Here is an 18,878-nt window from a genome sequence, read left to right as displayed (position 1 = left end):
AATGACATCCCACTTGTTGATTCTTGACCTTAATTCCAGAGCAATTGATGTCTGATACAAAACGTCCTTTCCTTCACTTATATCTTGTAAGTTATTGCCAATGTTTTCTTTTAACAGTTTCAGAGTTTCAGGCTTCACATTGAGGTCTTTGATCCATTTGGAGTTGACATTTGTGCAAGGTGAAAGATAGGGGTTTAGTTTCATTCTTCTACAGGTGGAAATCCAGATTTGCCAACACCATTTGCTGAACATTTGCTGGCTTTCCTCCAGTGAATGTTCTTGGCCCTTTTGTCGAATATTGGGTGGCTGAAATTGCATGTAGTCATATTTGGGTCTTCAGTTTTGTTCCATTGATCTATGGGTCTATTTTTGTTCCAGTACCATGTTGTTTTTATGACTGTAGCTCTGTAATACAGTTTAAAATCTGGTATAGTAATCCCTCCAGCATTGCTCTTAGTGCTCAGGGTTGCTTTGGCTATCTGAGGTATTTTGTGTTTCCATATGAATCTCAGGATAGTTTTTTTTCCCAATTCTGTGAAGAATGTCATTGGAATTTTGATTGGCATTGCATTGAATCTATAAATGTCTTTTGGTAGGATGGTCATTTTCACAATATTAATTCTTCCAGTCCATGAGCATGAGAGGTCCTTCCATCTTCTGATGTCTTCCTCAACCTCTTTCTTTAAGAACTTAATATTTTCATTGTAGAGCTCTTTAATGTCTTTGGTCAGGTTTATTCCAAGATATTTTATTTTTTTGCTGCTATTGTGAAGGGGAGTGTTTCCATGTAGTCTTTGTCTGATTGCTTGTTATTGGTATATAGAAAGGCTACAGACTTTTGGAGATTAATTTTGTAACCTGTCACTTTACTGAACATATTAACAATTTCTAGGAGTTTTCTGGTGGAATTTTTGGTGTCTCTTAGATATATTATCATATCATCTGCAAAAAGGGATAATTGGATCTGTTCTTTTCTGATTATTATTCTTTTAATTTCTTTCTCTTGTCTTATTGCTCCTGCAAGAGTTTCAAGCACTATATTGAAAAGGAGTGGAGATAGTGGACATCCTTGTCTGGTTCCTGATATCAATGGGAATACTTCCAGTTTTTCTCCATTTAGAATAACGTTGTCTGCTTATGTGTTATGGGTCTGTTTAAGTTGTTAATCTCTTCTTGGTTTAGTTTTGGTGGTTCCCATGCTTTTAGGTACGTGTCCATTTCTTTTAGATATTCAAATTTAGTAGCATATAGGTTTTTAAAGAATTCCCTTATAATATTCTGGATCTCTTTGGTGTCTGTTGTAATGTTTCCCCTTCATCTCTGATTTTGTTGATTTGGTGGTACTCTTTCTTTCTTTTGGTTAGCTGGGCTAGCAGTATATCAATCTTGTTTATCTTCTCAAAGAACCAGCTCTTGGATTCGTTGATTCTTTGTATTCTTTGTTTCTATTTCATTAATTTCCATTCTAATTTTGGTTATTTCTTCTTGTCTGCTGGGTTTGGGTTTCATTTGTTGTTGCTTTTCAAGTGTCTTGAATTGCAATGTTAAGTCATTTATTTGTGTTCTTTCTGAGTTTTTAATGTAGGCACTTAGAGCTATAAACTGCCCTCTAAGGTCCGCTTTCAGTGTGTCCAAGAGGTTTTGTTGTGTTGTATTGTCCTTTTCATTTAGTTCCAGGAATACTTTTATTTCTTTCTTAATTTGTCCTTTGACCCACTCATCATTCAGGAGTGTGTTGTTTAATCTTCATGTGTTCATGTGGTTACTGGGGTTTCTTCCAGTGTTGATTTTAAGCTTTATTGTACTGTGGTCTTATAGAATGCATGGAATTAGTTCAATCTTTTTGTATTTGTTGAGGTTTGTTTTGTGCCCCAGTACATCTTCAATTTTGGAGACGGTTCTATGGGGCACTGAATAGAAAGTATATTCTTTGGTGCTTCGGTGGAATATTCGGTAGATGTCTGTTAGGTACATTTGATATACGGTATTGTTTAATTCAGATGTCTCTCTGTTAATTCTCTGACCTATCTAATGGCGACAATGGGGTATTGAAGTCCCCTACTATTAATAAGTTGGGATTAATCTGGGGTGCACCAGAGTTTGGTGAATATATGTTCATGATTGTAATATCTTCTTGATTTATTGGATCAGAAATCAGAATGAAGTGGCCCTTTTTGTCTCTTCTGATTAGTTTTAGTTTAAAGTCTATTTTGTCAGATATTAGAATTGCACCACCTGCTCTTTTCTTAGTATCATTCACTTGGTATTTTTTTATCCATCCTTTCACCTTGAGGTAGTGCCTGTCCTTGAAAGTGATATGAATTCCTTGCAGACAACAAAAAGATGGGTTTTGTTTCTTAGTCCATTCAACTAGTCTATATCTTTTGACTGGGGAGTTCAGTCCATTGATATTTAAAGTTATTAATGAAAGATGCACATTGAATCCTGTCATTTTTATTTTTGTTCACTTCTTGATATAGCTGTACTTTTCCACAGTTATACCTTTATTGAATTTCTTTCCATCACTTCTTGTGTATAGTCTGTCCTTTCTTCAGCTCTTTGTATTGCTTCAAGAACTTTCTGAAGAGCTAGTTTTGTGGACATGAATTCTTTCAGCCTATTTATGTCATAGAATATTTTTCTTTCCCCTTCAACTATGATAGACATTTTTGCTGTGTAATCTATGTTGGCATCTGTGGTCATTTAGAACTGGCAATAATTTGGTCCAGGCTCTTCTGGCTTTCATAGTTTGCACTGAAAAGTCAGCTGTAATCCTGATGGATTTTCCTTTATATGTAATTTGTTGTTTTTCTTGTGCAGCTTTCAGTATTGTCTCTTTATTCTGAATGTTTAGTGCTTTATCTATGATATCCATGGAGAGTTTCTTTTCTGGTCCTGTCTGTTTGGTGTTCTATATGCTTCTTGTATTTGTATGAGCATGTCTTTTTTTTAATTTTGGGAACTTTTCTACAATCCTGTTGAAGATCTGTTCTATACCATTATCTTGAGATTCTTCTTCTTCCTGTATGCCTATGATTTGTAAGTTTTTTTTACGATGTTACATAATTCTTACATATTCTATTCTTGTGTTTTTCTTAAATTTTTTTATAATCTTTGCTTCAGTGGTCTAATTCGTCCAGTTTATCTCCCCATCTTGATATTCTGTTTTCCATTTCATTCATCCTATTGGTGAGGCTTTCTCCTGTCATTTCTAATTGGATTATTGAGTGTTTCATATCCTTCATTTCAGCCTGAGTATTCTTCAGTATTTCTAACTCTTTTCTGAATTCATTCAGAAGTTTATCTTCTTTCAGCTCTTTGATTTCTTTGTGTGTTCTTTAAGTTCACTGAATTCTTTTATCGTGTTTATAATTGTTCTTTTGAGTTACATATCCTGTCTTATCTCTAGGGAGCTCTCATTGTACTCCTCTAGAGGACTATTGGTACTTGGTGGAGATGTATTATTTTGGTTTTTCATGTTATTATTTTTTCTCTGTGACTTTGATATGTGAATTTCCTTCATAGTTTCTGATTCTTGTGTGAGAGTCAAGCCTTCCTTTGTTGAGTTTAGATCTGATTCTTTTTGTAAACTTTATGTGCTCCTTTTTGTGGTTTACTTGTTGGGCATGAAAAGCTGGTTGGTCTAGGCTTCAGGTTCTCTCTTTTGACTTTATATTGGAGTGCCCTAATTGCTTTTGTCTTCAGGAATTCCCACAGAGGCCCAAGTGAGATGAGGCTCAAATGATGTCAGGCTTTCTCCTTAGGTCTGGCTCCCCAGGAAAGATGCTGCCTTCAAGAATTTGAGGGCTGGGCTGGCCTGGGCGAAGAGCCCAGGATAGATGTTTGTCTCAGGAAGCTGGTAGCTGTGCCACCCAGGGAAGTAAAGGGAGGCGAGGGTGGGACCAGGCCCAGAGGGTACCTGGGGCTGCAGTCAGGAACTGGGTTGGTCTGGATGCAGATGATCAGGAAGCAGTTGGTGGCTCTGGGCCGAGAGGTTAGCCCCAGCATCTGGGGTACCAAGACAAGAAACGGGCCTGTACCCAGGCTAGGAGGAAAGATTCTGCGGGGGAGCTGGATGGTGAAAGAGGCTGGGGGAGTCAAGGGGCGGTGGGACATTGGACTTACCCAGGGAAGGTGCTGGTACCAGGACACTAGAGGCTGGGCAGCCCAGGAAACAAAGGGAGATGAGGGCAGGACCTGGCCTAGAGGGCTTCTGGGGATCTCAGGGAGGAACTGGGTTGGTCCAGATGCAAAGGATCAGGAAGCAGTGGTGGCTCTGGGCTGAGGTTAACCCTGGTGTCTGGGGTGCCAAGACAAGAAATGGGCCTGTACCCAGGCTAGGAGGAGAGCCTCGGAGGAGGACCTAGTAGGGTGAAAGAGGCTAGGGGCGTCAAGGCATGGTGGGTGTGTTGGACTTGCCCAGGGAAGGCACTGGTACCAGGACACTGAAGGCTGTGCAACCTAGGAAATAAAAGGGATATGAGGGCGGGCCCAGGTCCAGAGGGCTCCTGGGGACCATGAAAGGTGCTGGCACCAGGACACCAAGAAGTTGTACAGCCCAGGGAAGTAAAGGGAGGTGAGCTGTTCACATTTACTAAATTTCCATCTAAAATTATTATACATCAGGCTGGAAAGAAAAACAATAGTGAAAAGAATTAGCAAGCTTTCATAACTTTGAAGATTAGGCATTTAATTTTATGTTTATAAAACAAAACTGAAGTTTAGATAAGTTTAAAAATTTACTAAGTATTACAAAACTATTAAGTGGAAATAACAGGATTTCAAAAACAGTCTTAACAGTGTAATGCTTGAATTATTTTTGTTTTCTTTTGTTTTTTGCTAATTCTCCTTTTGGGTTGTAGCTTTGAAATTTCCATTCTCTACCCTGGTAATGTTATGGGAGTCTTTTTTCTCATTATCAGTTGTCTTCAGTTTAATTATTTTGTAGATTTGTTCTTGTATATAAATAAAAAATTCTCCTAATTCCTGTTTTCATCACACACCCAACTTCTTTTAAAGAACACGCAGATTTCCTGATGCAAACCAACTAAGAGTAGTTGCATTTGTAGAGCTGACCAGGGGCAGAAAAGTGGCTTTTTTTCCTCCTTGAAGAGTAATCAAAACAAATCAATTCAGTCATTTAAAGGGAAACAAGCCATTCTCTTCTATTTTGTAGTAAGACTTAAAGAAAGAACCCCTAAGCTAAATCTCTTAGAAATATAAATGACTCTTAAAATTATGCACACAAATAGATCTACCAAAACAGGACACACTATGGTCATTCTCCCACTGTGTAAAGGTCAATTAGTACTTTGGAGAAGTATGAATTTTCCTTTCATTTTCTCTATATTATAAGTTCTATTATACAGGAATAGTTTGAATAGATTAACATGTATTTCATTGATGATGTATCTTTTATAAGTATCATAATTCAATTTTTAAAACTTATTAAACATTACTTCAAAAAATATCAGGAGGGAGAATGTTATTGTTACATGAGTAGTCCATAATCTGGGTAAAAGAAAGTACCCAATAAACAAAGAAATCTAACTAGTAAATAACCCATTGAATGTTAGAAGTATAGAAGACAATAGAAGACCTCAATTTTTTTCTCGACCTTAAAAACTTTTCTACTATAAACCCTTAAACTATAACTTCACCTTAAAAGTTCCTGAAACGCTTACTGTGTTTTACAATTTTCTAGTCCCTGAGGAAAGTGTTGTTTCTTTTTAACAGGTCGATACTGCTTAGAGTCTGAAAATAAAAAAAATCCACAACCCATGTCAATTAGAGTGACCATTACTTTGACCTGAACTAGTCAGAAGAGCACAGAAGGAACACATTTACAAGGAAAACTGTTATTGACAAAAGATCTAATCTACTTGCATGTGATTCCATTCAGAGGCTTCATTTGCTGACGTCTTCTTCAGGGAACTTAACCGATACCTTTTTATCCCATGATTCTCATTTATGTTTTCTATACAAATTAATGGAAAAAGAATCATAATTTACCCCAGGCTTTTAAAAAGAAGAAAATATAAATTTATCAAATTTATTAGGAAGTTAAAAATCTCTTAAACAACAAAACACCAATATGCAAATGCCCATTTTTATCAAACATGAAGAAAATGATTCTGGGTAGTTTGGTTTGTATAGCCATGATTTTATTACTGATTTCAATTTACTAAGTTAGTTAGTTAGTTAGTTAGTTAGTTAGTTAGTTAGTTAGTTAAATTTTAAGAAAGGGTCTCCCTGTAGCCTCAGCTGACCTGGAACTTGCTATGTAGACCACAGTGATCAACTTCCTTCTGCCTCCCCAGTGTTGGGACTAAAGACATGTGCCACCACACCTATCATGTTGATATTTTTACAGTGAGTTACAAACATTTAATCTTATCACACCAATAGTTTTTTAGAGGAAGGCTCTAAATCAAAGCTGGCATTGCCCATCACAGTCCAAGTAGATGTAGAAGCTTGAAAACATATTATTTTCATTTGCATCAAGTGGGCTGTACTAATAGAGGTTGTGCCAGCTTAGGGAGCAATCAATCACACGTGAGGACTTGGAGATGGTGTTTCTCAGTTTTTTGCAATCAGTGAGTCCAGCTTAGAACACCCTTCTGTGTTACTCTCAGAATCCCTTTATGGCCCTAAAGCAAATGGCCTAGCATTTTAAGGTTTTACAGAAGTCAGAAATACAGATGGGAAGCTCTAGATTGTTCAGGCATGCAATACTTCATGGACTCTTGTATTCCTGATGATATTGACCCTAGCCCCCAATGTCTTGTGTTTTTACTGGCTTAAAGAAGTTTAAACCATTGTTCTCTGTTAGTCATTGCAGAGGAAAGCAGTTATGGAAGACGTTTTTAGTTGGGGGGTTTTGATCATTATGTTGAGATTTTAAAAACTTACAAATGTAGCAGATATTTACCATTTTTTTCTAGTTTAATGATGAATTGAACTCTGTAACAGTAGTGGACCAAGCACAAAATTGCCATTCTGTCCCTCTTCCTGCAGTTATAGAAGTTAGGGCTGTTTTTTATCTCAGATTCCAATATAATGTTTGCATCGTGGCTTCATGCTAATGTTGGACTTTCTGTAAACAGCACAAGGTCATCTTTGCTACAGCACAAAGAACACAAACATTAGAAAAAATGCCCCACACAGGAGACTGCAACATCACATTAGTGAAATTTTCCTTGTTCAGAATATTTATAATTTTCAACATACTCTAAGCGTGCAAAATTAAAATTTCAGGTGTTGATCCTTAGACAATGGTTTAGTAAAATCTTACCATGCATTATGCAGTAAATTTTCAGTTAAATAGCATTTACTAAGAGCCTGCTGTTACTCGGGAACTTTGCTCAGGCTGAGACATAATAGAATAAGAAAGAAGAAGCACGTGGGAGAGAGAAATATTACTTTTCTGAAATAATTCATGCAGCTTAGACTGTCAACTGATTTCATACTTATTCTTTCATTCCTCCCAAATTCTATCAGTTCCAACCTGGAGCTGGGGCTGATTCCAAGGATTCAGTGTTCACTGACTTCTCCCAAAAGACTTGTTCTGGGCAGTGTCTGCCTCTGATGGAGTTGTGTCCTTGGCGGGTATTTTTACTCCCCTTTTCCTGCTTGAGCCTTACGCGGCTCAATGTCCACTATACTTTAAACCATCAGTGCATGTTTGCTCTAAGTGAATATTTATTTAGATATATTAACTGGATTCTTAATAATTTATGAATATTAAGTGAATTACATTTGGAAAAATAATGCTATGCTCTGCTTCTCAGGCAATGAAATTGGAAGTCTGTTAAACTGGAGCATATGTATTAGCTTTAATGTAATATTAATTCTACACTCATCATTATAGCAAACAATGGATAAAAAGACAAATAATTTTACAATTCTGATCCATTATTTTTTAAAGGTCAGAAAATTTCTTTCCTTATAGAGATTAATTAGCAGAAATTTTCTTTCTTTATAGAGATTAATTATAGAGATCGAAGGTGTTGGGGACCTTGGGAGGGGCATTCTTAGCTCCTCATGCGGTTGTCTTTTCAAAATCTTGTAATTTAAACATGACTTTTAAAAAAGAAAAGAACAGAGGTACAAGGGAGATGGCTACGCAGTTAAGAGCACTTATTGCTCTTGTAGTGGACCAGAGTTCATTTCCCAGTACCCATGTCAGGCAGCTTACAACTGCCTATAACTCGAAATCCAGCAGAATCCCACACCTCTGGACTTCCAGTGTACCTGCACTCAACATGCACACACCCACACACAGAAACACACATACACTTAAATAAAAATAAAATAGATCTTTAAAGAAGAATAGAATGATATAAATCCTGTTTGTGCAAGAGTTTCCTATTTTAATACAGTCGTTTACTTAAGGATTATTTTCCATTTTAAAAATATTTCTGTTTTCAATTAGCTAATCATTTGTCATTCAGTTTATATTAACATTGCAGCTGCCCCTCTTGAGACGCAGTTTTGGAAAAGCAGAAGTTCCTTTAAATATAAAGTGGCTCCTGATAAGTTTTCACACCACTATCAAACTGTTTTTGAGATCAGGTGTCAAAACTAAAATTGCAAGTGAAATTTTTGAGTCAGACTGTCTGTTAGTTTCATTCGGAATGGCAGATTCTTTCCTCCCAGAAAATTACTTTCCTTTTCCTTTCCCAAATAATAATAGACAAAATATATTCAATTCAAATTGACATTTCTTCAGATTCTCTTGCGCTTAGGTGACTGAGAACTCTGGCTTGTGGATCATTTAAAAGATAACCTGCCCTTTTTCATATTTGAAAACAAACCTGTGAAAGGGTTTATCTTAAGAGAGATTATTTTATCAATTCCTTTAAAATCATCAGGTCATTAATTGCTGACAGAATGCATCTCTATAGTTTTAATTCCTATCATTCATGAATATTAAGTGATTCCTATAAGGAAATATGGACATCTTATATAATTAGTGCACAGGACTTCTCTTTCTATGACATTTCTAGTTTTTCTATGAAATAAATTAGTCTGAACAAAGGGATTGAAATATCCTTGATTATTTATAAAGTATTAATAAGCAGTAATTTGGTGTCTCTCTTTAGCAGAAAATGAGATCATAGGGAAAGAAGTTAGCATTTTTCCTATCACATAGCAGGCATTTTTTACATGCAGACTTTAATGTTCTGACTTGTAGTTCACCACTACATTGGGAACAGATAGAAAAAGTGGTGTTTGATAAGTTTTGGTAAATATTCATTTGCTAAGGAAATAAGAATGATGTATATAAAAATGTATTCATATTATGATAAAATTAGAGGAGTTTTTATTACCTTTGAGGTGAAAATTCCTGGCTGTGCAAAGTGAAATTTTAAAACACTGAGAGATATTGAATAGCAATATTGATAGGAATTCACTTTAGAAAATTCCAGGATCATATTGGGGATTAATGGAGTTGACAGGACATTGTTTAATTCTGCTTTGTGAGCAGATAATGGAAAATTCTAAAGTACTGGGGTTTTGCCAAATGAAATTGAGGTAGCCAGTGAAATGATACAGACTAAAAGAAAAAGACTGCATTTTGAACTCCAGAGAGCCATTGTTTATGGTGCATGAAGGATTAATCAGACAGAAATTCCTAATATTACATTGACTATAGCTGATAGCAGGCATTATTTTATTTTCAGAAAAGCCTGTATTTCATAAAGATCATGAACAAAGAATGAGTTTTAAAATAACATACCACAAAGAATAACACTATGTAATTAGTACCACCGGTAAGGAGAAGAAGAAAATTTACACCTGTGGATGGTCCTTTTACACTTTCATCATTTAATAATAATTCCTTGGATAGGAACAAAGGAATGCTCACTGTAACTGAAAACTTACCCAAGATCAAATGTTTTATTTTTATTGCATAAAAATCTATTAACACCAATAATGTTAATATCCAAGGCCTTATTGGTTTAAAAGTTTGCAAATGAAATTGAGTACAAACTGCTTTAGTAAAGACTTCTTGGAAACTAAAATTTATTTTTACCACTTTTTTTCTAATTCCAATTAGGATAAATGTATATATAAGACATTATTTCATGTTTATTACTTCTAAATCTGTTATTAAGCCAAATCTTAAAATCTAATTGTAGAACTTGGAAGTATAGAAAAATAAAGTAGAGGTTACGTTTCTTTGAGTATGCCAAGCACACATACACAAAATAAAATTCATTTATATAGTACTGGCTTTCCCTCTTCACTTAACCCTGTTTTGGTCTATGCTGACCTATATAATATTTTAAGTTCAAATAGAGATCACAAGAAACTTTTTTATTCAATACTTAATGGACATTTTGTTGAATACAATCTTTGCCACAGACACATATAACATCAGTAAGAAAAAAAATAAGAAAATATTTTAAATAGTGTCTCCATTTGCCCTCTTTACTTACTTCATTTAAAAGCTTCATCTTTCATTGCTAAGAAGAATGTCTATCCATCTTAAATTGCATTTGTCTTTCTAGGTGTTCAAACTATCTTGATACTTATCAATGCATCATAAGCTATAACTGAATCATATTTTATGAACTTTCAACATTTTAACATGTTTCATTTTTTGTTATGCTTTCAGTTGTATAAATTAGAAATTTGCTTTCAGTAAAGCATATTTAAACCAATGGTTCTGTGTAGGCATCACTGTACACAATTTAAAGCACAAAAAAACAAATATGATTGAACTGGTTATCTTGATAAAGGCATGCTACTTTCATTTGAATGCAAGCTAAGCATCAAGTGAATGTGATAGGGCTGCAGAACTCTTTAGCACTTCCAGAGAACCGCTCAATAATGCGTTTGTGTTTCTGCTGCCATATTTAAGAATCTCTAATTCTTCCATTTCTTATCTTCTAGGAAATAAATGATATGGATGTCCAGGAACTTGTAAGAAGGTCAATTGGGAGGTTAACAATTATTCGGCAGACATTTCCAGTTCCCCAGAATATAAGTCAGAGGTGTTTCCGTGGCAACCATCGAATCTCTTCAACACTGTGTGATCCCAAGGATCCGTTTGCTCAGAATATGGAGGTGTGTTCTAAGTGCCAAGTTGTCTCTTCCAGAACACTCTTTGGGCAACTTAATGAGAGCCAAATGATACCAGATTCGGAATTGCATACGTTCTTGTTCCTCAGCGGTTTTCTCTGGCATTTGGATAAGTGCGGCAGGGACAGTGCAGAGAACTTGTTACATTTGATCTTTTTATAGAAATATGTGTATTTGCTTAATAAAAATATAATAAAGTTTATTTCCTTCAAAGTAAGCAGGTGCACAACATTTCCTGATATGGAAACTGTTCTTGGTACTCCCAAAGCCATACTCCAAATTAAGTGAATTGCTGGACTTATCTGGCATAAAGGATATAAACACTGATTTCTCTTTTCAAAGTCTCCAGTCTGGGGTTGGAGAGATGGTTCAACGGTTAAGAGCACTGGCTGCTCTTGAAGAGGACCTGGGTTCAGTTCCCAGCATCCACATGGCTGCTAAAAACTGCCTATAATTCCAGTTATAGGGGATCCAACACCTTCTTTTGACCTCTGCAGACTTTGCATGACAGGGATGCACTTACATGCAGGCAATACACTTGTACACATAAAATAATAAAACAAAAATAAATAAACTATTTTAAGTTTCCAGTTTGAATAACTTCAACTAAAAAAAGCCTACTCAAAACCCAGAAAGTAAATAAAAATGTGTGAATGAAAAATAGAGAGCACTCAGTCCCTGCAGCTTAATCAGAAGAGTGTGCTTTAGAGAACTCACTTGGAGTTTTCTTTTTCTTAAGAAAAATCCTATCGGATATTTTTCTCTTGTACCAGAGATCTCAATCTGTCAATTTTGAGGTGGATGTTAGAGAAAGCGGGCATACCAGCAGCTGCAGGGAGCCACAAGAAGCTCTCCAACAAGGCGAGAGACAGCAAAAGAGAAGAATCAATCAGATACACTAACTTACACATATGATCAGGGCAGGGCTTTACGGGAAAACAAATCTGTACAATACAGCAGTCCCCGTGCCTATTGTGGTAGAGCAGTGCCAGCATATTCATGAATGTTTAAACAGCAACTCTAAGATTTCAGTAAAGATTAAAGTCAAGATCAATTTTATACATCAGGAAAATATAATATATTCCCCAAATAGAATCCTTTAACATGTTTATTATTGGAAACATTTTAGTATCTAGAAGTGCTTGAAAATTTTGGAAATATAACCTTAGGAAGATTAATCTATCTCCCACAAGACCTGATAAATAAAGTAATTTTGTAAAACTGTTACTTTGAGAGCTGACTCCACAGCCTCACTCTCCTTTTTACTTTTGAATTCTGTAGAGGATTGCCTCTTAGCCAGGTGCTTCCTCACACTTAGTGATAGTGAGCCCATGGTTTCAGGATCATTGCCCATTGACCTTGGTGTTCTCTACTGGATTTTGAGTTTAGCACAGGCCACTGCAAGACCCAAAACCATGCCCCCTCCCAGTATACTCCTCTACCATGTCTTCTATCATAGTTGTCTAATCATGGAACATGATTAAACATAGTTTAATTAATCATGGAACATGTATGTTAGTTATCATTCTTTTCCCAAATATATTGGATGCTTTAAGGTTGTAAGGAATTGCCATTCCACCTTAATCTGTATCTTTATCTTCTTTTCATCTTCAAATACACAGATGAAAGAAAACAGGGCAACTATATTTTCTTTGCATAACTTCTCTCTTACATATTATAGAATGATACTAAATATTTAATAGATAAAAAAGGAAATCTGACAGAAACATTTTATATGAGATTTATACAATTAATTGTGAATGCAGGGCTCTAGAATTTAAAGTATTCCACTAAAAATCAGAGTATTTGATATACTGCCTTGTTTCATGAAGATTTATCTCACGATAGAGATAGCAACTAAAATTAAATGATACTTTTCATTAAATTCTGAAGTTACTACTGGCTGATAACTTAGGAATGGGTGTTCCTTAGGAAAAGATCCCCCTCAACTTGGGATCTATAAAAACTTTGTAGGTAAATACAAACAATGATAGACATTCACCTTGGAATTCTGAAGTGTACAATTAAAAACAATTTAGAAGAATAAACATATGCAAATATGACCCAAGTGAGCCCTAAAACTAGAAGCTCAACTCTAAAATCACATAAATGAAGGAATACAAGGAGCCATGGACCTGTGAGGAGTCTTCTAGCTGTTACTTTGCAATGTATTTAGAAAGGGTAGACACTTTGAAAGAATGAAGGCAAATTTCATAAACTTTAGTGATAGAAAAACAAACAATCCAAAATTAACGGAAGTCACAAAATAAGTACCAACAATATGCGTAATGAAATAAGAAGGAAAGAAGCCCATGCTGTGCTGAGACTGTTAGCTTGCCTCCTAGTGAACAGAAATCAGAAACTTTCCCATATTTTCTAAGAGAAACTTTCTTCAAATATATAAGCTTAGGGATGTGTATGTCGTTTAGAGATAGAAAACTGGCTTCACATGAACAAAATGCATTATAAAAAGCAATCCAGCGGTTTAGGGAAAACAGAGATTTTCTGATTTCAGGAGTATGCCTCACTGCTTTAAACAAGGATGGTAAATACTTGTCTAGAGCAATCAATAAACTAGCAGTTGTGATGATCATACCAATATAGTGTAACTTAAGAAATATATGAGAAAGACTTGGAGAGAAGACCAAAGTCCAAGAGATTGACTTATGGTTAGAATTTTCAAAATGAAGGATAAAAGATTGTTATGAATACTGGCATATTAATATTAATGTTTACATAAAGTGTAAATTATATTATTAAATGGTTTGGAGTATTTCAAGTAAGAAAATAGGGCCTATTGAGAACAAGCAATGTCAAACTAAACCTTCACTAATAATTTGAAGGGATTTGGGGGGTTCTTTTTTATTGTATCGGAAGACTATAAAGTTATGCATTTTATACTGAATTTTATATGATGTTTAGCAACTTTTCTTAAGAAATCTTTAGGAAAGACTTTGACAAGTCTAGCTCAGTTGATAATGTACTTTAATACATTATGTAGTGCTGGGCAGCTCCTGTTATGGAAAGCCTACTACCAGGTGTTCTTTTGTGATCAGTTTGAGAAGTGAGGAACAGAAGGGTACTCAAGCTAACTAGGCAAATCTTCGCTCTTTTATGGTCATCCAAAACCTTCTGTCCCTGGAGCTAATCAGGTGACTATCTACACATCATCAAATTTGCAAATGGCATGAGAGAAAGCCTACATCACATTACATAATAAAGGTCAAAATTATTAGTATCAATTTAAAATAATCCCCAACGTTGAAATTTCAGAGAAATAACGTAGCTCCAAAATCAATTACAGAAATCTAGATGGAAGAGCCTTGCTTTGACAGCTGTTCAAAACTGTTATGCTGAAGGCAAATTCAATCTGATCACAGTGTAAGTCAATTCGCTGTGAACCATTTTAATACAATCTTGGACTCTGTGTCAGAGGCACTTTGCCAAGATCAAGAGATAGACTGTCTTACACTCCTGTCTGCTAGTCAAATCACATCTGCATTAAGGTGTCAGTTCTGGTTACTCAACATTTCGTAGAAATTGAAAAACAAGAGACAAGAGAAAGGAAGAGATTTGAGAGGACAAGCAGCCAAGAAACTGTCCCAACAAGAGAACAGAGGGTATTTCGGGGCAAGTGACAGATGGCTCCTGGAGCATCATCCATCTTAGACAACAGGTGTAGTGACAGGAAAGCTACAGAGAAGTAATGGGTTAGTTATGGGATGACAGGATTATGGAATGATTGGGAAATTTGGTTTTCCACCTCCCTAACCTTGCTAGTGCAGGATTGTATGCTTAGATCCTAATAATCATTTTGTGCTTGTTGTGGCCATACCAAATGATCATGTGTGTAAAACTTGAAGTCACCTTTTAAAATGCCTAGAGACAATTAGAAATCACAGCATGGGAGAAGTCAAAGACCTCACAAAGAAAGTGACCAAGAGGTCAGTAGATGGTATCAGAAGGAGACTGGAGAGAACACAAACGTCACAGGAGAGTGTACACCTGTTCAAGGAAGAAGACAGAGATTGGGAAAAATATTCTCAGAAAATGTCAGGTCTCTCTCTAGACTGCTGATTACAATATAGACAGATAAGAAGAAAGGGTCACCAGTGTCAGGTTCAAAGTTCCTATCTTATAGATGAGCACAGATCTTAGAGAACATGCCTCAGTATGCAAAGAGACTGCAAATGATACGTCAGATAACACTGTTTGCCAAATGTCTATGTCTTGGCTTCTGTTGTATTCAGCTGACTTTCCTTTCCCCTTCTTCCCATTCTTTTATGTTACAAGTGTTTATTGGAACCCAAATATGTTGTGGGCTGATGGTAAAGTTAAAAGTAGATGAAACACAGAAAAACGAAAGCAAGGGGAAAGGGACTTACAGCATCTTCCATCATGACTCACATGCTAGGTGAATGGCAAATTATCAATATCTCAGCACTGTGATACATTTCAATAGAGATGTGCACTGAGTGCCAGGGAAAGGCAGAAAGGACTGGTGTGCAGAGGGAGAGGAAGTCATTGAAAAGATAATGTGACATTGCCACTTGTGAGTTACTCAGGCTCCAGTGGGCAGTGTCACACCCATGCCCATGAGAGTGGTTTGGTTAAATTCAGTGACTCACATAGCAAAATCAGAAAAATCATGGAATTGGGACAGGGATTTGATGGCAAGAAAGAAAGTGTTGGTGGGGATGAGAGGAGGGTAAGAAAGAGTGGAGGGATGAGTGGGACAGCTGTGTGTTATAGACAGATATGTAATTAACAAAGAAGGAAATAATTTTTTAAAACACCACTCAGTGAAGCTTAGGATCAGGAGATAGGATGATGGATTTCCAGATAAGGATCCGACTAGACGGTAAACTTTGAATTGAGTAGGGAAGGAAGTTAACTATTTGGAGCAAGGGAAAGGGACATGGAAGGATGCTGCCAAATATTTTCACATGGCACTTAAAACAATGGGAGAAGCACAGTCCAGTTGGAGATAAGACATGGGTCTAAGGAGTGGACCCAAGGTAGGTAGGAGAAAGGCACATCTAGCATATTATTTCTATCCAAAGTCTACCCACAGATTTCCCTATGGGCTGCTGGGTGTGACCCAGCCACCCCTCATTTGTCTTTTACATTGTTCTGTTGCATCTTTGTGGTCTCTTTCTGACAAGAATTTGGATTCACGAGGTACTTTTAGTTTCGAGTGCCACACTTTGTTCCTGAACTTTCTGCCAACCTAGACTAGTTTCTCCAATAATCATCTATGTGGGGTGAGCATAACAGTCAACCGTAATATTTCCTCATGAAAAGTAACCTTCAATTACTCAATATCTCGTTAAAGAAAGAAATACCTCTCTAGTATGTTTCTTCCAATATGTTACGCATAAAAGGATACCTAAAAATCCACAAGTGTAAATGTTTCCCTAGATGTCAAAGGAAGCACAATGTATTGTCAGACAGCTCCTGTTAACAGCTGTGCCTTGCACCAAATTCTAATTATCCCAACAGTTGAATGTGCATAGACTAGTCCATAAATTTCCTTCTTGATTAATTACAATCAGTGACAATTCACATAGTCTTGCCTTTGTTATTAGAAAAAAATCTGTGAAATATGATACTTGAAAACAAGAGAAAGTTCAAGTGTTTTAAGATGAAATGAATTTCTATCACAGCCTTTCTTTCTCAGTTTTATTTTTACATCAGATTTTTCCTTCTGAGAGGTAACAAAGCAAATTTAGTAACTTTTTTTCACCTCATACCCTTCAATGTTCATGCTTCCTGAATAAATTCTAATTTCCTTTAAAAAACACCTTTGGGCCAGAGGTGGTGGTGGCACAGGTCTTTGATCTCAGCACTCAGTTCAAGGCCAGCCTGGTCTACATAGTGAGTTCCAGGCTGGATACAGGGAGACCCTGTCTCAAAAAGACCAAAAAAACAAAACAAAACAAACAAAACACCTTTCGTAAGTAATTGATAGCATGGATAGTAATTCTTGCAAGACTTATTCCTGAGTAAAATAGACCTCAGCAAAAAAAAAAAGAAAAAGAAAAAACAACGCTGTGATTCAGTTTTCAATCTGTAGGCAGAAGATAATTACTGTAGAAGACAAAGGCATGACTCTAAGCACACATTCACAAGCTGTTAATAGTTTGTGGTTCTCATCCTGTCAATGAGTCACAATGCTTGTATGACTACAGCATTTTGTACCCATTGTGTCATTTTGGTATGAGTGTTTCTGCTTGCTTTCCTTTTCTTGTTACAGAATTCCCCATGAACACACAAACACAGTTCTTATTTTGGTCCTATAACACTCATATAGAAGAACAGAGTTTATATCAAGCTGATAGTTGCTTCCACATGAACATCAAAAATGTAGAAATGTGACATATTCAGAAAATGTATTATTCAGTATGTTCTTCCAATCTGAATCCCTTAGATTGCTGCCTCTTCAAAAGAATTAAGGGCCAACTGATTTTCTAAGGTATGACACTAACATCCTGGCCTCTGTCCAAAACCACCCTTTTTTAAATCTTCTCTTTCATACCCAAATAAGCTGAAAAGCAATTGAAGTATACAATGAGGTAAGACTGTTCTCAGTGGCAAAATGATCTGAGAACTATAAAAAGAAAACTTCTGCCTAATAAATAACTCATGATTGGCATGAAAGAGAGGCTGAGCTGCCTCTTCTCCACTTGGGGATGGCTATTGTGAAGGAACTAATGACCACTGCCTAATGTCTTTTCAGATTTCAAACCTTTATATCTACGACACGGTGCTTCTGCTTGCTAATGCCTTTCATAAGAAACTGGAGGACCGGAAGTGGCATAGTATGGCAAGTTTGTCATGCATCAGGAAAAACTCAAAGCCCTGGCAGGGAGGGCGGTCCATGCTGGAAACCATCAAGAAGGTAACTGTCCACTGACAGTATCGCCTTGTTTTGTAGTGCTGTGCAAACACGCAAAGCTGGGGGAGAAAGTACATGGGTGACTGACAAGGCATCCTTTAAGATTTCCTTTATCTTTCTTGCTGGCTTTTCTGCTAAATCAGGGCATGATAGAAGAAATGAAATACTTAGAAAAGAAAAAGATAGAAAAGGGAGATTTTATTCATAAGAGAAATTCACACAAGGGAAATAAAAGGTGGATGTGATATTTTAAATTGCCCTGACTGTGCCTTCAGGGTAAAGAAACAAAACTTGTTTGGGTGACTGTTACAAGGTGGAAAGCATCTCTTTGTTGTTCCTTTTATGTCCCATACCATCAACTGAAAAAGCTCACAGTAGACTTAGTTATGTTTCAATAAGATGGAAAAGGTAGAACTATGACTTGACTATCTTTATCTTCTAATAAAGACATGATTCATAAACAGTTACTATGTCTCTGTACCATGAACTATTTTGGGTGCCTGACGGAATTCTTCTTCATTGTCGGCTGTAGCCTCGCTGGTGTGACCTGCTTTGGCATTGCTACCTGCTACATTCCCACAAGGCAGATTATTCTTTCAGCTCTGCTCGGTGTTATAAGCACTCTGAAGTTTAGTACCTTCTTTGTCCTGTGGTCCTTGCTGACATTCCCCGTTTGTCTTGCACAGCCTCTTTGATTTAAAATGAAATGATTAATAAAACAAACCGATTTCTCCTGTACCCTTTCCACAGAGGAGACAGCTACGAAGAGGTTCGTGATGCTTAACTTCCTCATCTTTTTTCTTCTCCCACATGTTCACCTTCCTCTCCGGAAACAAAGAAAAATGGCTACTGACTTGAAATATGAATATATTTAGAAAAGTCAGAGAAA

The 18,878-nt window shown here is 36.4% G+C and overlaps 1 protein-coding gene across 2 annotated transcripts in view; it reads left to right on the top strand.

Moving 5' to 3' along the window:
- Nucleotides 1-18,878, top strand: part of Grid2 (glutamate ionotropic receptor delta type subunit 2) — a 1,595,433-nt gene that overhangs the window by 931,476 nt on the left and 645,079 nt on the right. For both annotated transcript variants that reach the window (XM_008844624.2, XM_008844623.2), the window contains exons 6-7: nucleotides 10,903-11,076; nucleotides 17,831-17,992. In XM_008844624.2, coding sequence (XP_008842846.1) covers nucleotides 10,903-11,076; nucleotides 17,831-17,992 — 336 coding nt within the window. The remainder of the gene's footprint in view (nucleotides 1-10,902; nucleotides 11,077-17,830; nucleotides 17,993-18,878) is intronic.

Source organism: Nannospalax galili, unplaced genomic scaffold (assembly GCF_000622305.1).
Source record: "Nannospalax galili isolate Female #2095 unplaced genomic scaffold, S.galili_v1.0 scaffold441, whole genome shotgun sequence".
NCBI classification, from domain to species: Eukaryota; Metazoa; Chordata; class Mammalia; order Rodentia; family Spalacidae; genus Nannospalax; species Nannospalax galili.
The sequence above is the reverse complement of the archived record's forward strand: the minus strand, read 5'-3'. Positions and strand labels throughout refer to the sequence as shown.